Source organism: Carcharodon carcharias, chromosome 10, assembly GCF_017639515.1.
Source record: "Carcharodon carcharias isolate sCarCar2 chromosome 10, sCarCar2.pri, whole genome shotgun sequence".
Lineage (NCBI taxonomy): Eukaryota > Metazoa > Chordata > Chondrichthyes > Lamniformes > Lamnidae > Carcharodon > Carcharodon carcharias.
Window position 1 is genome coordinate 27,973,991 of NC_054476.1, and position 24,157 is coordinate 27,998,147.

General features: G+C 42.2%; 1 protein-coding gene across 4 annotated transcripts in view; it reads left to right on the plus strand.

The window, feature by feature from the left end:
- Nucleotides 1-3,182: 3,182 nt before the first annotated feature.
- Nucleotides 3,183-24,157, plus strand: part of cstf3 (cleavage stimulation factor, 3' pre-RNA, subunit 3) — a 118,325-nt gene continuing 97,350 nt past the window's right edge. Inside the window, exon 1 of one of the 4 annotated variants that reach the window (XM_041198222.1) lies at nucleotides 3,183-3,201. Coding sequence is in view for 3 of the 4 variants with exons in the window: in XM_041198218.1 (XP_041054152.1) it covers nucleotides 19,882-19,917 (36 nt within the window). In the remaining variant the exon portion in view is untranslated. Of the gene's footprint in view, nucleotides 3,202-11,287; nucleotides 11,318-11,466; nucleotides 11,641-19,008; nucleotides 19,918-24,157 lie in introns of those variants that run through there. The other 3 variants (XM_041198219.1, XM_041198220.1, XM_041198218.1) reach the window with 3 other exon arrangements.

Sequence of the window (24,157 nt, forward strand, 5' to 3'; positions counted from 1 at the left end):
CCCACGCCATATTGCTAGCCTTCCCAACACCCCCCACGCTTTCCGCCCCAACCCCAGCTGATCCCCAAATCCTGGATTTATCTAGGAATTACTTTGCAGCAATACAAAATTCAGTGTAAGGTGATGCAACAACTTAAATTTTACATGGCCACTTTAACGTGATAAAACATCTCAAGGTGCTTCACACGAGTCTTATAAAACATTATGGCACTGAGCAACATAAGGAGATATTAGGTCAGTTGGCAAAAAGTTTGGTCAAAGAGGTAAATGTTAAGGAGTTTCTTAAAGGAGAAAAGTGAGGTTGGGAGAGAGGGAGAGGTGTAGGATACCCCAGAGTTTAGGGTTGAGATAATTGAAGGTGCAGTGACCAATGGTGGACCAATTAAAATTGGGGTTACTCAAGAGGCCAGAATAGATGAGTGCCTAAATCTCTGAGCATGTTGGAGCTGGAGGAGATTACAGGAAAAGGGAGGGATGAGGTCATGGAGGGATTTGAAAACAAGGAAGGGAATTTTAAAATCAAGAGATTGCTTGACCATAAGACTTAGGAACTGAAGTAGGCCATTCGGTCCATCGAGTCTGCTCCACCATTCAATGCGATTGTGGCTGATCTGATAATCCTCAACTCCACTTTCCTGTCTTTTCCCCATAACCTTGATTCTAAAAATCTGTCTATCTCCACCTTGAATATACTTAACTACCCAGTTTCTACAGCCCTCTGCGGTAAAGTGTTCCACAGATTAACTACCCTCTGAGAGAAAAGAATTCCTCCTCTTCTCTGTTTTAAATCGGCGACCCCTTGCTCTGAAATTATACCATCTGGTCCTCGACTCTCTCACAAGGGGAAGCAACCTCTCAGCATCTACCCTGTCAAGCCTCCTAAGAATCTTATATGTTTTAATAAGGTCGCCTCTCATTCTTCTAAATTCCAATGAGTACAGGCCCAACCTGCTCAACCTCCCCTCATAAGAAAATCACTCCATACCAGGAATCAACCTAGTGAACCTGCTGTGGACTGCCTCTAATACCAGTATATCTTACCTTAGATAAGGGAACCAAAACTGTTCAAAGTATTCTAGGTGTGGTCTAACTAGTGCCTTGTATAGTTTTAGCAAGACTTCCCTATTCTTATACTCCATTATCTTTGAAATAAAGGCCAACATTCCATTTGCCTTCTCTATTACCTGTTGAACTTGCATGTTAGCTTTTTGGGATTCATGCACGAGGACTCCCAAATCCCTCTGTGCTGCAACCTTCTTCAGTCTTTCTTCATTTAAATAATAGTCAGCTCCTCTATTCTTCCTGCCAAAGTGCAGAATCTCACATCTTCCCATGTTATATCCCATCTGCCACTTTTTTGCCCACTCACTTAACCTGTATATATCCCTCTGTAGACTCCTTGTGTCATGCTCACCACTCGCCTTCCCACCTATTTTTGTATCATCCACAAACTTGGCGATCATACATTCACTTCCCTCATCTAAGTCATTAATATATATTGTAAATAATTGTGGCCCCAACACTGACCCCTGTGGCACTCCACTGGTTACAGGTTACCATCCTGAAAATGCCCCCCTTATCCCAACTCTCTGTCTTCTATTAGTTAGCCAATCCTCTATCCAAGCTAATATACTACCCCCAACATCATGGGCTCTTATCTTATTAAGTAGCCTTACTTGCGGTACCTTATCAAACACCTTTGATGACCAGGAGCCAGTGTAGCTCAGTGAGCACAGGGTGAATGAAACTTGGTGAAATTTAAGAAATGGGCAGCAGCGTTTTGGATGATCTCAAGTTTATAGAAGGTAGAATGTAGGAGACCAGCCAGGAGTGGATAGGAAGGGTCAAGTCTAGCGGTAACAAAGGCATGAATGAGGGTTTCAGCACCAGATGAGCTGAGGCAGGCGTGAAGTTGGGCAAAGTTTTGGAGGTGGAAATGGGAGGAAATGTGTCAGAAACTCATCTTGGTGTCAAAAATTACACCAAAGTTGTGAACAGACTGGTTTAGTCTCAGTCTGTTGTCAGAGGCATGGAATTGGTGGAGAGAATGAAATTGGAGTTTGGAGAGGGAACTGAAAACAATGGCTTGTCTTTCCAATATTTAATTGGAATAAATTTCTGCTCATCCAGTACTGAATTTCATAAGCAATCAGAAAATGTAGCAACATTGACGAGGTCGAGAGAAGTGTAGTGAGGTGGAGCTGGATGGCATCAGTGTTCAAGTAGATGTGAAATAGGAGAGGAACCAAGGCTAGATCCTAGGGAAGCACTGGAGGTAATGATGTGGGAGCAGGAAGAGAAGCCATTGCAAGTGGTTGTCTGTCTATGATCAGATAGTTAAGAATGGAACCAGGTGAGAGCAGTCCCAAACATCCAGACAACAGTGGAGAGGCGTTGGAGGAGGATGATATGATCAACCATGTCAAAGGCTGAAAACAGCTCAAGATGGATGAGGAGCCGAATTTACCTTTGTCACGGTCACATAGGATATAATTTGTGATTTTGATAAGAGTTGTTTCAGTACTGTGGCAGGGGCAGAAACCTGATCAGAGGGATTCAAATATCGAGTTCAATGAAAGATGGGTTCAGATTTGGGAGACAACAGTATGATCAATTACTTTGGGGAGGGGGTCCTCCGAAGAGTAAAGGGGATCTGTGAAGGAGGCATCTCCCCAACCTAGCCATGTTTCACCACGCAGGCTGGGCACCTGGTACTGACCTCCTTGCGGTGGGTAAAATCCCAGCAGTGGTGCAAGGAGGCCCTTAAGTGGCGGGAATGGTGCCACTGCCATGGTGCCCAATTTTATGGCCATCCCCCACCTGCCATCCCATCCCCAGAGAGCCATAAAGTTTCTACGATAGCTGCTTAACTGTTCAAAGGACCTTGGGAATGAATGAAATACTTTCACTGTGTATAAAATATAACTGCCTAAGTTGGCCTTTTTAATACTGTACAGTACTTACCAGTATTTTTATTAAGTGATCTGTACATTTTTCCAAATCAACCCTATCCTACCCACCAAATTTTCTTCTAGGTTCTTGCTCACCAAATCATGTTATGACTGTTGGTATAATGGGAAAAAGAAACAAGCCAGAAGACACTGAGATCGAAGTTGAATGCAAACCAGCAAAGATCCCATGCCTACAGTCTCCTAAGGGTAACGGCAGGAACAAATAGAAGGCAATGATGAATGATACAAAGTAAGTTTACAAGACACAAGGGAAGACATTGTGCGGAATTTAGTTTACCCCCTTGGGACCAGTCTAGGAGGCAAGGGGGTGGGTGGTGGTAGGTGCTGTGGAATCAGGAGGGAAGGTGAGGAGTTAAGTGCAGTTCGCCTTCCTGACTCCTGCTTAAGTCAGGGGCAGGGAAAATCGAGGATGGCCTTCTCGCCCAGGGGCCAATTAAGCCACTTAAGTAACCACTTGAGAAGCCTCATCCCATTGTTGCTGGTATTCTACCAGTGGCAGGAGGGCTGAATGCCACATAAAAGCCGACGGCTTCCTTGCAGGCTTGGGGGGGTGGGGGGTGGGGGGGGAACCCTCTTGAATGGGCACCCAGGTGGCTCTTGGAGGAACCTCTGGCAGCAAGGGCTGTTCTGATGAAAGACCTCCTTGTAACTTCAATAACAGCCCCTCCACTCCCTCCCCTCTGCCTGACTGGTTTCCGGCAAGCCCCACAAACTTCACAGCAGTTCTTGGCAGAACCACCGCCTTAAAGGCAAAGAAGTCCCAATGCCAGACAGTTAACTGCCTGATGGCCATGGTATTGCTTTGGGGTTTCAAAGTAGGGTTGGGATAAATTTCACTTATAAAATTGCAGTTTGTTGAAATTAATGGTATTTGTGAGAGTGCAGTGGACTGCAAAGAGTGCATGTGATTCAAGATTTACATATCTGTAATATTATGAAACAATTCATTTCATTGCTCTCCCAGTTTTTATAGCCTCCTCTTAGTGCATTGATTCATGTTGGGTTACATGTTGAGATGCCAGCAATCCTCTGGCATCTCGCTGATGTGGCCACTTAATGAACAATGAATGTCAAGATGTTACCCAAATGTGGGTGTCATCACAGCTGAGTTGTAACTTTTGTGGGTAGCACTCTCACCTTATAGTCAGACTGTTGTGGGTTCAAGTTCCACTCCAGAGACGTGTGCACAAATATCTAGGATGACACTTGCAGCAAAGAGGGAGGGCTGTAATATTGGAGGTGCTGTCTTTCAGATGAGACATTAAACCAGTGCCCCAAATGTCCTCTCAGGTGGGTGTAAAAGATCCTTCCATAACACTATTTGGAAGAAGAACAGGAGAGTTTTCCCCAGTCTCCTGGCTGATATTTTCCCTTAACTAACATCACTAAAAAACCGATAATCTGATTGCTATTTATGAGAACTTGCTATGCACAAAATGATACATTACAACAGTGACTACTCTTCAAAAAGTACTTAATTTGTTGCAAAGTGCTATGGGACGTCCTGAGGTTATGAAAGGCACTATATAAGTGCAAGTCTTTTCTTTTGAATGCAACCCTGTTCTTGGCTAACACCCAGGCACGCTCACTTTGCAGCAGGAACATTGTGATAGCAATTAGGAGCAGTAACTCTTATGTTGTCTTCCCACTCTCCCTTTTTGAGCTATTGAGGCAGAATGGTTACCAAAGCAGTACTTATGGGGATGTAATAAAGTGTAGGGAGTTTGTCTAATTTTCTGATGGTTTCAGCTTTCGGATCTCACCCAAAACTTATGAAGGAACATATGTACCTGTAAAAGTGTCAAACTTTCCAACTGAATATTTCAGTGTAACATGTTGACCTGCCTAGCTCTGATGGCTAGCAATTTTAGGAACTCTATTTTTTTTAAAAACTGGTAGGTCCTGGTAATAACAGGCAGGGGTGAAAAACTGGTAGCTCCAGCAAGTTTCGATTAACAATACCCCAATATCCCGAGGTTCTGGAGAGGAAATATCAGCCAGAGTCACTCCTACTGATTGCTTTCCAGTGACCCCTGCTGGAAAGTGCACATGAGCAGAAATCAGGTAAAGATGGGATCAAACCTGGATGCCTACATGGTCAAATAGCCTGGCGATATTCCACTGAAACAGTCATTTGGGTAAAAGATGGGGTGGCTGGTTGGGGGTGGGCTGGGCGGCAGCTTACATCAGTAGAATTGTACCCTACTGACAAATCAACTGCTTAAGAGGGGGAGAAAAATTTACAGAGGACATAATCCAGATTAACACTTCCAGTCAGTACTGAGTGAGTGTTGGAGTTGCCATCATTTAAATAAGATGTTAAACCAAGGTCTCCTCTAGGATGGATTTTGAAGCAGTATTTTGAAGAGCAGGGAAGTTCTGCTGTGTCCTGGCCAACATTTATCCCTCAGCCAACATCACTGAAACAGACATATTCATTATCCCATTAATGTAATCTTACACGTGCGCATAAACTGGCTGCCACATTTTCTACAGTATAACAACGACTATACTTCAAAAGTGCTTCATTGGCTGTAAAGCACTTGGAGACACCCTACATAAATTCAAGTTCTTTCTTTCTTTCTTGCATTGGTTCTGAGGAACAGTTGAATTTTTTTTTTGGTGTGTACTTTACTTTTTTTTAAATGAAGACCAAGGAAGGAACTTGGCTGTCTTAATTTGGGCCTGTTGAAGAGGAAAGTAGTTTGAGAAATGCTTCATTAAGGTTTTTTATCCCATAAAATATCATTATGAATTATAAAATTTTAAAAACAAGTCTGTCAACGTTTGTCACATGCATTTGCAATGTATTTTGTCATAATTATACTAAGGACAAAATATGATACAAGTATTGCAAATGGAAAAAAATATACATTTTTTGAGCCTGGGTGGATGTTTATAATTATGTAATATAAGCATTAAAGCATAAATGGAACAAAAGTACTAATTTAATGCTTAATATTCTGATTCTTGTATAAGGTCAGAAGGATCTGGAGTGCGAAATTAAAATTCTTACAAAAATTGTTTTCATCTCATTAATTTTAGTACAACATTGATTTTCATTGACGTGGTCATAGTTCCACAGCAAGAAGCACGGTGTGGCATACAAACATGTGCTATGCTAGAGCGTGCCGTAAAACCTCATTTCTGATTTCACTCAGGTTATTGTGTTTTAGGGCCTTTGCTTGCATTCCTTGCTTCTCTTTATTATCTCAAACGGACCTGACACCTTCCCATTGCTGCTTTGTATCCTCTACCTAAAGATGAGTTTCTGTGGGCTGACATAGTTAAACAATTCTATGAGGAGTGAATAATTTACTAGGTAGCCTGGTATACCATTGCTTTAAAAAGTTGGATCCTCCTGTGGCTTTGATGGATGAGTGTTCAGCATAGAAAAAGAAAAGGCTGATTTACAATCCAGGTATGACATTAGACCAGGTCTCAATTTGCATAACCAATTGCAAACACTGCATATGAAGTCAGTGTTGGAGGGATGGATGGAAGTATTGGCTTTGTGCCGTGCTTACTTGTCCTGAAGGCACTTGACTCTGTTCTCCTCAAATGTCAATCGTTTGCTGACAGAGACTTCTCCATTTGGGTCTGTCCAAGTTTGTTTTTTCCCCATGTATTGGGATCCAGCTTGCAAGCTCTGAGGTTGGCTTTCAGATTGTCTTTTTATCTACGTTTGGACTGTCTTATGGTGGGTTTTCTGTGCTCAGCTGGCTATAGAGTACTGCTTTTGGTATGCGGGAATCCTCCTTGTGAACCACGTGACTAACCCAGTGAAGCTGAGCTCTGGTGAGCAGGCTCTCAATGTCAGGTTTGCACTCTACCATAGCACTTCATCATCAAAAACAAGGGGAATGAAGAATAGTGTAATTACTTATACAGCAGAGTGTCAACCTCCTGTTCTGGTGCTTGAGAGTATAATTTCAGTTGATACCTCAGTGAACTTTTTTTTTATTTGTTCATGGGATGTGGGCTTCGCTGGCTGGGCCAGCATTTATTGCACGTCCCTAGCTGCCCTTGAGAAGGTGGTGGTGAGCTGCCTTCTTGAACTGCTGCAGTCCATGTAGTGTAGGTACATCCAATGTGCTGTTAGGAAGGGAGTTCCAGGATTTTGACCCATTATTCTGTGATTCATTGCTTGAGGGCTATACGTTCCAGAGTCCTAAGCAGAAAATGTCTAAACCAGGCATTATATGTAAGTGAAGTTAGTCGAAGTTACAACATACCATCAGTCATAGTGCCCAGCTATTTCTGACACTGTACAGACAGGAGGTATATCCTTGAACAATTCTATTTAGAATACGGATCAGTTCAGATGAACAGCTAGGGGTACAACTTTGAAAATTACAGCTAAGAATTTCCACTAAAACAAAAACAATGCTGTAAAGAATCAGCATCCAGGCAGCATCTGTGGACAGAGGTAATCTAGCTAAACTGTTAACTCTGTTTCTCTCTCCATAGATGTTGCCTGACCTGCTGTGCAATTTCAGCATTTTCTGTTTTTTAGATTTCCAGCATCTGGAGGATTTTGCTTTTAGAATTTGCACATTTAATTTAGTCATGAAGAAAGAGCCTTATCAGGTAATATAGGTTGATTACCAGTGAGTATAAAAGTTGGCGCATCCTGGTACCCTGATGCCATTTACAACAGGATATCTGAATTTCATCCAATGGATTGCTTGCTTGTAAGCGTATAGAGGTATGTGTCACCTGTTTAGTATGATCGATGAATAAGATAAACCAAAGACTAAATCATATTTCTTAATAGAGTATTAAGGTTCTTTATATTGACTTGTGAAGTTATTAAATTAAGGCAGAAGATAAATCTCGCAGGAGGAAAAGCATTCATCACTCAAATGTTGGACCTGTTCCAGTGGTTCAGCTGAGTGACATTATTTGAAGAAGAGAAGGGAGTGATGGTGTGTGATGATCCTAGATCAGTTTGGGTTGCTGATCTAAACTGGCGATCGCTGCTTGATATAAAAGGATATTTGCAATAGTCTCCAAAGTGCTAATTCTCTTTTTTTGACATACTTGGGTACACTGAATCCATGACATTTAGCTATTTTCTCATGCTGGATATGTAAATTTTGCCTATGCATAATATATATCTGCATACTTTTTAATGTAGCATTGTTGGTGTATGAATAGATACTGGTGTTGAAATCACACCCAGTAAGTTGCAACACATTTTTAGGCCCTCATTTGTCCTTCCCTAAACCTCTCAACCGGTCCACTTCTCCCTCCACCTTTAAGATGCTTCTTAAAACTTATCTCTTTGCTCAAGCTTTTAGTGACCTATCTTCTATCATCTTCTTTGGCTCAATATCAATTTTTGTCTTTTTATGCTCCTGTGAAGAGCCTTTGCACATTATTGCACATTAAAGGTGATTATAAATGCAAGTTTTTTATTCATTCACCACTAGCAAGGCCAACATTTATTACCCACCCCAAATTGCAGAGAATGTGGTAGTGAACAGCCTTCTTAAATCACTGCAGTTGTTGTTGTACCAGATCACTTACATATCTATCGTAAAATCCATCTAATTAGTAGTATACAATGGCAATAATGTGTTGGGGTGCATGGGAATTCAAGCTGACGGCTGTAACAGGAGTCAGGGGAGGGAACAGGTGATCAGCCCAGTGTTCGTTTCAGTCATTCAGCTCATTGGCAACTAGATGCACTGGATAACTCATGTATTTTTGTACCTCTTGCCACTACAAACATTGACACACATTCTCGACACCCTAACCCAATTTCCTGAAGACAGTATCACAAATTCAATGGAAAACAGATCCAATAATGTCCTCAGCATATCCAAACTAGGGAGATGGGGGTAAAGAAATTTATCTAGAATTCCTGCTCCTGATGATTATCCAGTGACCACTGGCTAAGATAGGTTGAAAATAGAATCAGATTGAGCTGTGATGCTCCTTCATGGTGCAGAGCCTGCCAATGTCAATTTTTTTTTAAAAGGAATGAAACCGGATGGACCATCCCGCATTGACCTAGGCACAGGAAATGACAAAGTCCTCCTTACTAACATTTGGTGGCTTGTGCCAAAATTGGGAGAGCTATTTCACAGACTATCAAGCAACAGCTTGATATAGTCATACTCATGGAATCATACCCTACAGATAATGTCCCAGACACGACCATCACCATCCCTGCTATGTCCTGTCCCACCGGCAAGACAGACCTAGCAGAGATGGAGGTCCAGTGGTATGCAGTCAGGAGGGATTGCCCTGGGATCCATCCCAGGCTCTTTGGAGGTCCCCAGCATCACAGATGTCAGTCTACAGCCAATTCGATACACTCCAAGCGAGTAATCCACTCCACGTGAAGGCACTGGATACTGCAAAGGCTATGGGCCCTAACAATATTCCGGCAACAGTGCTGAAGACTTGAGCTCCAGAACTTGCCGTGCCCCTAGCCAAGCTGTTCCAGTGCAGCTACAATAATGGCATCTACTTGGCATTGTGGCAAATTGCCAAGGTATGCCCTGTACACAAAAAGCAGGGCAAATCCAACCCAGCCAATTAGCGCCCAGCATCAGTAAAATGATGGATGGGGTCATCAACAGTGCTATCAAGCGGCACTTATTTAAACAATAACCTGCTCACTGACGCTCAGTTTGGGTTCCACCAGGGTCACTCAGCTCCTGACTTCATTACAGCCTCAGTTCAAACATGGACGGAAGAGCTGAACTCCAGAGGTGAGGTGAGAGTGACTGCCCTAGACATCAAGGCAGTATTTGACCCAGTGTGCATCAAGGAGCCCTAGGAAAACTGGAGTCAATGGGAATCGGGGGAGAAACTCTTGGCTGGTTGGAGTCTTATCTGGCACAAGGGAAGAGAATTATGGTTGCTGGAGGTCAATCATCTCAGTTCCAGGACATCACTGCAGGGGTTCTCAGGGTAGTGCCCAAGGCCCAACCACCCTCACCTGCTTCATCAATGCTCTTCAAAAGTGGGGATATTCATTAATGATTGCACAATGTTCAGCACCATTCAAGACTCCTCAGATTCTGAAGCAGTCCATGTCCAAATGCAGCAAGACCTGGACAATATCCAGGCTTGGACTGGCAAGTGGAAGTAACATTCTTACCACACATGTGCCAGGTATAACCATCTCCAACAAGAGAGGATCTAAGCATCACCCCTTGACATTCAATGGCATTACCATTGCTGAATCCCCCACAATCAACAGGCTGGGGATTACCATTGACCAGAATCTGAACTGGACTAGCCATGTAAATACTGTGGCTATAATCGCAGGTCAGAGGCTAGGAATCCTGTGGCGAGTAACTTGCCTCCTGCCTCCCCTGTCCACCATCTACAAGGCACAAGTCAAAAGTATGATGGAATACTCTCCACTTGCCTGGATAAGTGCAGCTCTACAACACTCAAGAAGGTTGACACCATCCAGGACAAAGCAACCCACTAGTCTGGCACCCCATCCACAATCATTCACTCCCTCCACCACTGACGCACAGTGGTATCACCAAGACTCTTTAGACAGCACCTTCCAAACCCACGACCACTATCATCTAGAAGGTCAAGGGCAGCAGACAGATGGGAACACCACCACCTGCAAGTTTTCCTCCATGCCACTCACCATCCTGACTTGGAAATATATTGCCATTCCTTCATTGTCGTTGGGTGAATATCCTGGAACTCCCTCCCTAACAGCACTGTAGGTGTACCTACACCACATGAACTGTAGCAGTTCAAGAAGGCAGCTCACAACCAGCTTCTCAAGGGCAATTAGGGATGGGAATAAATACTGGCCTAGCCCACATCCCATAAATGATTAAAAAAAAGCTTGCCTATATTCATACATGACGAATGGTGAGGTCGAGGGATGCGAATGCCCTTTGGAACCCTACATCATTATTAATCACCTCTTTCATAAGAGCTGTGGAGAAAATAGAAGAGAGAAAGACCATTTTCAAAGTTCGATTTTCACTTCAAATCTGAGTCCTCTGGTTCCTGATCCTTCCACTCATGGGAAGAGTTTTTCTCTATCCATTTTGTTTACCCCTCACCCTCATGATTTTTGAGCACCTTTATCAAATATCCTTTCAAAGGATCATTATTCAAGAATACACGAATACTATTCCCAACAATTCTCTGCCTTGATCCTTAAAGAAAAAACAAAAAAAAAAATTAGTCATTGTGACCACTTTGTGCTCCTTCACAACAAGGCACCTGGAAAATGAACATTAGGTGTTTTGTTGGGGTGGGTAGGAAGGTGGTGATTAACAACACATCCGGGCACTGGTGGGAGCAGACGAGCTTTGCGCATGCGCTTGCGCGCCAAACGGCCGCTTCCGGTGAGTTCTCGCCGGCCGCCGCTGCCGCCATTTTGTGAAGCGCTGAGGCGGCCCTGGAAGAGGAGGAGGAGGAAGAGATGATGATGATGGTGGCGGCGGCGGGGGGGTTGAAGCAGTACTGAGCTTAAAGAGGGGGGGGGGGGGGAAAGAGCGAGAGAGAAAGAGAGAGAGATAAAAAGTGGGTTTTCTAGTTTTATAAGGCCAGCTCTGCACTCACTCGAACGTCATTTACCCGCGTTAATTAACTGTGTGGTATCTTTTTTTTAAACACTTTTTATTTAAAAAAAAATCACACAATGTCCGGCGAAGGAAATGCGGAGCAGGTAGGCCGGATTCAGTTGACGCTGTCGGTGGGGCGGGCGGGGGTAATGTGAAGCAATCGGGTTGTAAAATCAGTCACTTCAGGCTGCGTTTTAACTTTTTTTTAAAAAAAAGTCGTATTAATTTCTATTTAATTCCTCTCCTCCGCTGGGTTGCGTTTCGTGCCTTGTGCCGCCCAGTGAGGTTAAGATGGCGGACGCGGCCGGTTTTAACGTGTATTTTCTTTTCGAAACGGGAAAGTAGACCGCGTTAAATGTCAGCTTCCCTCCTCCCCCCCCCCGCCTCTCTCTCTCTTTTCCCCTTCTCCCCCCCACCCCCCGAACTCTTTAACGCCCCCTCTTCTCTCCCGATCACGAAAATTGTTGGTGAAAATGAATATCCAGGCGGAGTTTTGAGAATTTTTTAAAGCCCATGTGGTCAGGGAAAAAAACCCCTGCAAGATTAACCCCTTTTTTGTACTGTGAAGATTTAGTTCCTGACCTGTTACCTTAGGAATTCATTTGGAGCGTCTTGATCCTCCTGCCCTTTAGTTTTCCTTCAGGCTGCCTCTTTGCTTCTCTCACGTTTTTGCGAAGGACCTGTTTTTATATTCGAAATTCACCTTTCCTGTGACCTACCTGAGGGGTGGGTGTGTGTGTGTGTGTGTATGTGTGTCTCTACAACCGGTGGGGCCGATCAAGAGGGCGAGCTGAAACTGAAATCACCAGATTTGTGTTGGCATCCCGGGCACCTATATATATTTTTTTGTTGTAAGTTCGTGGGGCAAATTGCCATTTTCAGTCAAATTAGCGAAATGCGTTGAAGAAGCAAAGTTGCAGATATGTCTTGTGTGATTTGCACTTGGAGCTGGTTAATGTGGCACATTTAAACTAGGTGTACATGTAGCTATTGCTTGGCATATACACGTATTGTATCTTGGTGTCTCTTAACTTTTTATTCACTTACGGGATATGGGCTTGTGTTATTTCCAGCTAGAAAGATATGAGGCTGTAAATTGTGACCTGCAACAAAACTAGAAAGTGTGCTTGGGTCGGGGCAGCCAGCAAATGTAGAGAGGTAGAGGTGTGAGGTAGTGCTTTTGGGGAAGGCTAACAAGGCAAAGGAATACACAATAAATGGAAGACCACTGCTCCACTCAGCCCCACTTTCCTGGGGTGCCGACAGGAAAGTGGAGCCGAGACCACAACAAGATCAGTTGTGACCTTATTGAATGGTGAAGCAGGCTTGAATGGCTGACGACTACTAAGTCCTTCATTCCTATAAGTGTATGGGAGCAGAGGAACCTTGGAGTGCATGTCCACAGATCCCTGAAGGCTCTGGATAGGTAGATAAGGTGTTCAAGGAAGCATATGGAATGCTTGCCTTAATTAGCTGAGGTGAAGAATATAAAAACTGAGAGCTTATGCTGGGACTGTATAAAACTCCAGACCACAGCTGGAATACAGTTACTCGTCACCGCACTGTAGGAAAGATACAACTGTGCTGGAGAGGTTACAGAGCAGGTTAATGAGTATGTTGTCTGGATTGCAGAATTTTAGTGATGAGGAAAGATTGGATGGGCAATGGTTTTTGGAACAGAGGAGTCTGAGGGGAGAACTATTAGAAGTATATAACATTGATATGGACAGGAAGGCTTTATTACTCTTGGTTGAAGGGTCCATTCCCTAAAATCTATGCACCCTGGTTAAGAAGTGGATAGGAGTTTTAAAGGGCATTCAAGGGGAAGTTTTTGGTGGGGAATCTGGAACTCACTACCTTGATAGGATGGTAGAGGCAGAAACTTTCAATGTTTAAAAATATTACAATATGCACTTGAAGGCTACGGACCAAGGACCGGAAAGTGGGATTGGGCTGGAAAGCTACTTATTGGCCAACATGGGCATGGCAGGTCAAATGGCCTCCTTCCGTGTTGCAAATGTCTTTAATTGTAATGATGGGTTCAGGTCTCTAAATCTTGAATTAAGTTTACAATGGTTTGAATTTATAAATAGTTCCATTATCATGGAAAAGAGTCCCAAGTACAAAAATACGCCAAATGAAAAAACTGATTAGGAAGGATGACAGAAAACTTGAAGAAATGAAAACACAAAATGCTGGAAAAACTCAGCAGGCCTGGCAGCATCTGTGGAGAGCAAAACAAGAGTTAAAGTTACCGGTCCAATATGACTTCTTCAGAACTCAATGTTAATTAACTCTGTTTCTCCCTCCACAGATACTGCCAGGCCTGCTGAGTTTTTCATTGCACTATTTTGCTTTTATTTGACTGAAAACTTGGTCAGATTTGAGCTAAAGGGTCTTGAAGGAGTGGCAGACTGCTCAGTTGCCTCTGAAGGGGTAATGGGTGGGTACATGCACAAGAGTGTTAGCAAAGAAACTGAGTTCATGGGATTTGTAGTGTCGGAGAAGGTTAATAAGGCCATGGAGGATTTTAAACATGGAATTTTACATGACCATTTGGGGTCTAAAAGCCAATGTACGTCAGTGGAGTGAGGGCAATGCATAGGCAGGAATTGATAACATAAAGGTAGCCAGGGTTTTGGTTGAGCTGAAGTTGATAGGATGAGGAATAGGAGTCTGGATGTGTTAGACAAGAGGGTTTCAGTGGCAGATGGGTTGAGATAGGTGTGGAAATGAGTGTTTACAGATATAGCAGTAGATGGATGCACCTTGTGATGGTGAGGATATGGAGTTGGCATATCAGTTTGGGTTCAGGAAATGTGTTGATCTTTGAAAAATAACAGTTAACATTTCCTTTTCCCTTCATGTTACAACTAATGAGCTTGCTTTATGAAATTTTAACTGGTCCAATCCTGATATCTTGATACAATATTATCAGTGATAGTGAAGTTGGCAAACTCTCTTCAGTTGCAATGTGAATATTTGGACTGTATTTTGAGTTATACTTAATTTCTGTCACGCTTCCTAAAATTAAAGGAAGAGAAAATGTATGAGATCTACTGCTGGTCGTGCCAAGGATTTACACACAACAGTCAATTTATAAAAATAATCAAAAATTGGAAATATTCCTTAAATGCAGTTCCAGTTTACCAAAGTTATGCATTGTCTTAAGGGCATGCCAGGGTGCACATAGCTCCGTCTTAGAGATGTGCCTTGTGTGTAACATGGCCTTATCCTGACTTGTAGCATGGTGGGTCCTCTGACACTGAACAATGCCGTGGATATCTACTGGATGCAATGATTTTCATGTTTTTAAAAGACTGGATAGCTGCAAATAAATACTGGTGCATTTCCAGGGACCCACTTTCTTTCCTTTTGAAAGACATGCCAGCTGTGACTGCACCATCCTTAAAAATGAATTTTGAGTTTAAAGCAATAGAACCAATGTTAATATGTCAACTATAGAAAATAGTTGCAGCTGGGTGGAAATACTGACTTTATGGCACTTCAGGCTCCTTTTCCAATTAGTGTAAGTGATGTTCAGAGATCACAAGTTGAAAGCCTATAGCTAGGATGCATTAAGTTCTGTGATAGTTTGCAGTTATCATTTATATCCATGTCAAATTTTAATGCATTTGGTATTTATAGGGCAAGTGCCTTTTTAAAAATACCTTCCAAACTGCAGTTTTCAGACACGCTTGAAATGGTAGTACTGGGCCTGCTCATGCCTTCTGGTGTATTATTGATAGTAAATAAAATGAATGGGCCGCACTCCTGTTTCTAGAGAAGTAGAATAATTGCTTTTCCTATCTACTCATATTAATTCTGGTACATGTTTTGGTTAAAATCCAAGATGTAATTATACTTTTTGAGGACCAGAAAAGCACTGTAGGAAAAATTACCCAAAATTGTTTAAAATCACACTTGATTCTAGAGAAAAACAGCTTTCTCTGAACAATAAACAAAATCTTTGGTTCCAGATAATAAGTAGAAACAGCTACTTCCAAAAAATTAGATTGTAAAGATCACTGAATAAATGGACCAGGTTGTCTGAAAAGGTGAGAACTTACCAAAGTGTGACCAAAGAAAACATGCTGTGGTCAGTTTTGTCCTATTTGCAACATGATGGAATAAAGGGATTGAATTCTGTCTATGACAGGTTTCAGAGTGTAACATTTAGTTGAGGAAAGGGAAGCCTTACCTCGTACTCAGTTTATTGAATGTTTTGGGATGTGTTACAGAAAATCAAAGTTTTAAAAACGTTTCAGTAAGTTTAATCTTAGCAATGCTGTATGTAACAATTGAAGTTGCTGAGCCAAGAGACACATTATTTGTTTTGAATACACAAGCATTTGCAAGGTTTGGTCAAGCCAGGACCATGAAGGGAGGAAAACAATGTTACCTAGTAGGAGTTTCCAGAAGGAAATGCATGTTCCAGTGAGAGACAGATTCAACTCTTACAGACGAAGAATGACATCTGAAACCCAGGAATCATTTTGTCTGCACCAGTAGCTTACCTGTAGTATGCTGAAATAGAATTTATGTAATCAGATGTAATTTGCTATACAAAGAAAGTAACTAAAAGTCCTGATATTACATTAATGTTATAACTTCATAAAATATACTACCCAGTTAATGCTGAGTAAAAGTTATGCTTATCTAAATTTAGTCTAACCAGTTAATTACATACACCAAGTACTTGGTGACATGCTTAATATTGCCCAAATACAGTCCCTACTATATCCTTTCCACGCTTAAGGCAAATATGCCACTATGTATTTGTCATTGGCTGAAAAGGGGGAACTTAGTAGTCTGCATGCTTAATAGATGCCTATTTTGTTTAGTTCAGCTATTTGTACTTTGTTAATATGTAATAATTACCTTTAGTGAAATATCTGTCATTGTCAATTCGTAATTTCTCCAATTTGGTTCTGGGAGCCCCACTGCCTCTAGAACTCTAATTGTGGCGAATCCTTCCTGGCTCGTTGCATACTGCAGGTGGCAGGAATGATGTGCAACCTGTGCCAAATTGCCCAGCAGATCCAGAGTCTCTCTCTTTGGCTTTGCAAGAAGTGCTTAACTTAATTCATTATGTATTGTGTCCTCAATGAACAAAGTGCTGGAAACTTTTAGCAAATCTAGTAGCATCTGAAACATTAACATTCTTCCTTTATATAAACACATGGCCTGACTTGCTGAGTTTCCAGCATTTCCTGTTGCAGATTTACTGCACCTACACTATTTTTGATTTGCTCTGCCAAAGCTACTCACCGCTCTCTTATCATCTGGAGAACTAAGATAACACTGTTACAACCAACTGCCACTTTCGATTCGTGCCTTCTTCACCAGCGCCTGTTGACATGTCCAAACTTATTGCTCTGTCATCAAGATAAACCAATCCTTCATTTTGCTCTCTAAGCCAGATGGCCCCCTCAGTCCCCATCCTGCTTTTCTGGAAGTTCTGTTACAATTTATCTGCAATGATTCCCTCCTCACCTGCACTCTGCCCCTTGTACATCCATCTCTTCCACAACTACTCCTTGCTCCAATCCTAAGAATTTGCTATTCGTTCCCTGGCCCCATTGTAGCTAATATCGTAAATGATCCCCTCTCTACCGGCACCGTCCCTATTCCTGTAATAACTTTGTGGTTACTTGACTCCTTTTAATTAACAACGGCTTGTTGCCTACCTCCCTTTCTTCTCCAAGGTCTCTCTATGTATAATCACCTCCCAGATCTGTGTCCAGCTCTCCTGCAACTCCCTCCTTTGAATTTCTCTTAATTGGGTCTTCATCCACCTCTTGGCACCAAAACGGCCCTAATCAAAGTCATGAACAACATGGGATGCTGTCCCTTCTCAAGTTCGCTGCAGCTTTTGGTAGCATCCGTTCACACTACTGTCCATCGTGTCTCTATTTAGTCTCTGTACCTTATCTCCATTGTCTGAGTCCAGCGAGACTGTCTCTCTTTCATTCATCTCTGCTATCTGATATGTTACCAGTGCACTGCTAGTAATAACTTTTCAGCCCCCATGCTTGTAGTCATTGAGGATCAATCCTCAATCCCCTCAGCTAGCTGTTACACATGTGTGTCAAGCACATCTATGGAACTCGTCTCTGCCTGCTTTCAGGCTGCTAATCTAACTTTGTCTTGAATAAGCCATAACCACCTCCAGCCATACACCAGAAAGATCAAAGCCTTTGTCTTTGTCCCTGCAACAAGCTTCATTTGCTTTCCATTGACTTCTGTCCCCCTCTAGCCATCAATTCAGGCTAACCCCAATGCGGTTTGACTCTGGCATTGTGCACTCCCCATTCTTTTGACCCATTTAGTTGCCTGTATGTAGCCAGCTAGGTTCAGCTACCTGGAATTTCCTACTCTGGTCCTTTGTGTTCTTCAGTGTCTGTTGTGTACAATAGTTAAAATACTTCTATCTGTAACATGTTAAACATATTGATGGCCTGTCCCTCCTGTCTGCTTTTCACATTATAAATTCCCATTTTTATGGAAACTGCCTATGTATTTCGACTTGCCCCTCAGTGCAGATGCTGGAATAATTGGACATGCCAGCAAAAATATTATTAAATGTATGATGTGATAGATTCTCTAATATCTTTACTCCTGGTGGGTGATTGTACTCCATGATTTATCCTTTTCCTTTAAAATTGCTAATATCTCCTTCCTTATCATTATCTAGTGATATGTGCTGGAACTGAACGTGAACCCAAACTAGAGCTGTTAGTTTAAATGTGCAATTGAGGAAGCACAGCTCTGTGAAAGCTTCATTAGAGAAGCTTCTCAGAAGAGAAAATATAAAAAAAAGGCTTAGACCATGTTGCTTTCATTTGATTTGGATTGCCAGAATATTGACTGGAGAGGAAACTAAACATTTGTCAAAATGTATGACTGTTTAATATACCAAGTGAGTTGGAGGGAATGTTGGGCAGCATTCAAATGTCTTGAATATCATTTACAAAGTTTGTTTACCTGAATTGCTATCCATGTTCACTGCCATGCATTAAGGTTTTAATTTTTTGTGGAACAATTTTTTTTACTACCTCCAGTGGAGAACTGGCCAAGTATTTCTTGCTCGTTTCCAATATGTATGAATTTTTGATCCTGAATTTAATATGGACAGTACTGCTTAAGATATTGATGTGGACATTTTCTCCATTTATGAAAGATCTGCACTATAGTTTAGAATAAACACTGAACTCTTGTACAATTTTTAATCCTATTTTTATTTACTTTAACTTGCCTTAATGTACATTGTATGTTATGACAGCCCTTTTCACTAGTATACTGTGAATATTTTGATTATAAGGGCTAAGTACTATAAAGCATTTTTTTTGCAGACAAAGGCTACTATTCTGAATTCCTAAATGTATTTGTCATATTGGCATTTGTAGAAAACTACATTGTAGTTAAGTACAAGTTTCAATAGTTGTGTTTAATGCTGGCTGTTTCCAAGCGCTAGTACAGAAACGTTTTCAGTATTTTTAACCTGGTGACTTCTGAGTATATGTATAGAAACTTACATTGATATAGTGCTTTAAATGTAGGAGAATGTCCCAAGGCGAGTACTGCACTTGTGATCGAGCTGCCTTATGGATGAGATGTTAATGAGGCCCCTGGCTGTGTTCTCAGGTGGACATGAAAGATTTCGTGGCACTATTTCAAAGAAAAGCAGGCCTGTTATCCCTGGTGTCATGGCCCTATTTATTGCTCAATCAACATCTTTTAAAAAAGGTGTTTTTAAAAAATCTGGTCATTTTACTTTTTGTGGGAGCTTGTTGTGTGCAAATTAGCTGTCATATATCCTCGTGGTGACCGAAGAGTCTGAGATTGGCATGGATGTTCTTAGACTGGCCTATTGTTGTTTGTGCTTTGCAGCTGTGAGACCTCTGGCCTTCCTCTTCTGACCTTGCATGTCAGGTTTTGTGAGTTTGACCTAAATCACTGGCTCCCAAAGTGGGGTACACATGCCCCTGGGCCTATGGCAGTTGTCTCTAAGGGGTACTTTTGTCTTAGTTTAATAGCAGATTTTCAGGGATGAGTTTTTTTCTCCGCCTTTCTCTCCCACCGCCACCCCCCTCCCCCAAGCTCAAGCTCCTTCTGTAGTCCAGGGGTTCCCAAATGCGCATCTCTGGTGCTCAGGCTCATATGCTGCCACTCACCATACTGCTCCTCCAGTTGCAGTTTGTTTCACTCCCTGGTTGGGGCCATAGCCATAGTTGAACCATGTCTCAAAGCTACAAAGCAGTGAGTGCGGGGTGGGAGGTTGGGAAAAGGGGCTGTTGAATGAGGCGTTGGGGGGGGGTTGGGAAGACGGGCACCAAGTGCTCATGCTCCAACAAACAAGCTCATCCATCACATTAACGGTAAGTAAAATTATTATAGACATATGTTTACTTGTAATGTGTAACATGTTTTCAAACGTTATGGGATAGCTTAAAAAAAACTGTCTATAGGGGCACACAACAGATTGGTAAATCTGAATAGGGGTACATTACCAGAAAAGTTTGGGAACCACTGCCATGGATGGTGCTTGAAACACAACCAAATTTCAGTGCGTGCCTCCATGTGGGCCAGTTGACTGCACTGGTTTTCCCAGGAGAGGTGATCTGCAATCCAGAAGTTTGCATGGCCTTTAAAGTATCTGATATTGTTTGTACTGACCACCTTGATGCCCCTTGCCCTGATATGGCCCCCCATAGAAGATTGCTTGTAATCATCCGTGGCCTGTCCATCCAAGTTGAATTTTCTGGAGGTGGTCTCCATGCTATTGAGCCCATTATGATGGAGGAGCTTGTTTGCGATGTTGTCTTGTCATTGAATTCTCATTATGGACCTTGGGTGTTTTTGGTGGAAATGTTCCAGAGCTTTGATGTGGTGCCTACAGCAGACATTGGATTTGTGTCATGCAGCAGTGAAAAGGACAGTGGCCTGGTAGTATGATTTTAATCTTCAGTTTAATGCCATACTGCTTCCAGACCCACTCATGGAGTTGGCTGTAGGCAGAACTTGCTTTCTGAATGGGTGCATGGATATCTTCATTGATAGTGGCATTCCTAGAGAACACACTACTGAGATACGAGAATCTTTCTATAGTCTGGAGACTGGTGCCATCAACGGTTATATCTGGCTCTTCAGAGCATATGCCTGGTGCTGGCTGAAACATAATCTCAGCCTTGTAGTCACTGATTTGTAGACCAAAGTTTTTGGCAGCACTCAATTTGTATGCCATAGTTTGGATGCCTTTACATCTAGGGCACAGTTATCTGCAAACAGACACTTTCTAAATATGTCTTCTGAATTTGGCACGCAACCTGGAGAGTTTGAAGAGCTTCCCTGAACAGAATCTGATGTTTAGGCCTGCAGGCATGTCTTGGGCTTCCTAAGCATTGCAGGAAAGAAGAGATCGAAGAGTTGGGAACCACAAAACCTCCTTGCTTCACGCCGCTGATTATCGCAAAGGCGTCGGATATTTCAGAGGCACAAACATGTCCAACCATGAAATCATGCAGTGGATGCAAGATTTTGATCAACTTCGACAGTTTGTCACATTTCCTACATTGCCAGAGTGGCTACATTTAACAATACTTCATTTGTTGTAAAGTTCTTTGGGATATGCTGAGGTTGTGAACGGCACTATGTCAATGTGAGTTGTCTTTGTTTTGGGAGTGAACTAAAGGAAGGAGATATTAAAAGACTGATTAAACATTGGGTCAAAGAGCTGAGGGGTGGAGAGGCAATAATAACTTGATGCATGTGGGGACACATTACAATCATTAATCTTCCTCATCTGGCATTGATGTTGGAACCATAGAAAGGTTATGGTGCAGAAAGATGCCAATTAGCCCATCGTGTTTGTGCTGGCCAAAAAGAGAAAAAAGAATCAAGCCGCTCATTTTAATGCCACTTTCCAGCACCTGGTCTGTTGCTTTGCAGGTTACAGTATTTTAGATGTAGTTCCAGGTACCTTTTAAATGAGTTGAGCGTTTCAGCCTCAACCACCAACTTAGGCAGTGAATTCCAGATGCCCACCACGCTCTGGGTGAAAAAAGCTTTTCCCATGTCCCCTCTAATTCTTCTACCAATCACCTTAAACCTATGCCCCCCCCACTGTAATTGACCCCTCAGCTTGGGTCTTTCCCCTCCACCCTATCTAGACCCCTCAAAATTTTGTACACCTCAATTAGGTCACCCCTTAGCTGCCTCTGTTCTAAGGAAAACAACCCTAGCCTATCCAATCTCTCCTCATAACTGCAATTTTCAAGCCCTGGCAACATTCTTGTAAATCTCCTCTGCAGTTTCTCCAGAACAATTATTTCCTGTAATGTGGTGACCAGAACTGTGTACACAATTCCAGCTGTGGCCTAACCAGCGTTTTACACAGTTCCATCATTACATCCTGCTTTTGTATTCAATACCTCGCCCAATAAAGGAAAGCATTCCATAAGCTTTCTTTGCCACCTTATCCAGCTGTCCTGCCACCTTCAGGGACCTGTGGACATGCACTCCAAGGTCTCTCACTTCCTCAACCCCTCAATGACTTCCTGTTTATTGAGTATCCCCTTGCTTTGTTTGCCCTCCCCCCAAATACGTTATCTCACTTTTCCGGATTGAATTCCATTTGTCACTTCTCCACCCACCTAACCAAACTTTGATATTATTCTGCAGTCAACAGCTATCCTCTTCTATATCAACTATATGACCAATTTTTGTGTCATCTGCAAATTTCCCAATCATGCATCACACATTTTTAACTCCAAATTATTAATATATAAAACAAACAGCAAGGGCCCCATCACTGAGCGCTGTGGAACACCGCTGGAAACCACTTTCCATTCACGAAAACATCCATTGACAATTACCCTTTGTTTCCTGTCACTGAACCAATTTTGGATCCAACCTGCAACCTTCTCCTGTATCCCATGAAATCTCATTTTTCTGACCAGTCTGCCAAGTGGGAGGGACCTTGTCAAATGCCTTACTGCAATCGGTGTATCTACTGCACTGCCCTCATCAATCTTCCTTGCTATTTCCTCCACAAAAATTCTATTTAAGTTAGTAAGACACCATCTTCCCCCAACAAAACCATGCTGACTATCCCTGATCAATTCATGCCTTCCTAAGTGGCAGTTTATCCTGTGTGTCAGAATTGTTTTCAATGATTAGCCCATCACTGAAGTCAGACGGACTGGCCTATAATTTTCTGGCTTATCCCTCACACCTTTTTTAAATAATGGTACAACGTTCGCTGACCTCCAATTCTTTGGGACCTCGCCTCTAGTGAGGACTGGAAAATGATCCTCAGAGCATCTGCTATTTCCTCCCTTGCTTCCTTCAACAACCTGGAATATAATCCATCTATCCCTGGTGATTTACCCACCTTTAGGGATGCCAGTCCCCTCCAGTATCTTCTCTCTCTGTGCTTATTGTATCTAATATTTCTCTCACCTCTTTAGCTAGCATGTCTGCATCATCCCTCTCTTTAGTGAAGACAGAGAGAAAGTACTCATTGAGAACCTTGCTAACATCTTCTGCATCAGCCCATAAGTTACCATATACATCTCTGATAGGCCCTGTCTTTTCCTTAGTCACTCTCTTGCTCTTAATGTACTGGTCAAACATCTTTATTGTGGCAAGTAAAATCACAAATCCTAAATTGTTGCCTAATTGACAAATAGTGATCAGGACTGGAATTGATTCGCCCTCAATTAACCTTGGCTTGCAAGAGCAAATATATTCCTCCATCACTGCGTCAGCTGATGGATCTAATCAGACCTTTATGGCATGTGTGGCTCCAACATCACTGGACAGACTTGATGAGCTATAATAGGAAATTGCATTTTTTTTTAGGCTAATTTAAATTGTCAGCCTCACTGAGATAAGAGGTAAACCACCGTGTCACAGAGGCATCCTTGTATAACATATGACATGGGATGCATCAATAAATACATATACACCTCAAATTTAACATTCTCATCTGTTCAAATCCCTTCATGACATTTCTCCTCCCCACCTCCAGCCTCTTCCAGTCCTAAAACCTTGCAAGTCTCTCTGATTTTAATCTTGTCTGCATCTCCTATTCCACTGGTGACAATGCCTTCAACCATCTAGGAATAAGCTGCATTGTAGTTGGGTGCAAGTTTATGCAGCTCAGTGATTGTGATGCCCCCTGGTGGTTATATAAATACTAACATTTGTTGTGAGAGTTCCCACCTAAGTGTTGATCATTTAGCTGTAATCAGGACCACCAGCAGCTAATAGTACTCTACCCCAGCATGGAGACAACATTTTAACTATAATAGAGGAAAAACTAGCAAATTATTTTCAGGTTGCGCTGATTATTCTTTCAACATTTGTGCTTTTTTTGAATTCGTTAAGTTTGCCTTCAAACCTGTAAATGGTTTGATTTGTATGGAGAAACTGAGTTGATTCCACTAAGTTGTCGCAATTACCAAAATGTCATTGTTCCCATAGTTGCCAACTAGTTTGAGTCTGATATATAAAGGTGTGATTACACTGTAATCAATTATAGTATAATTTTATTATCATTATAATGTTAAATCTGGAGTAAAGCTTTAAACCAGCTGTAGTTCAGTGGTATGAGAC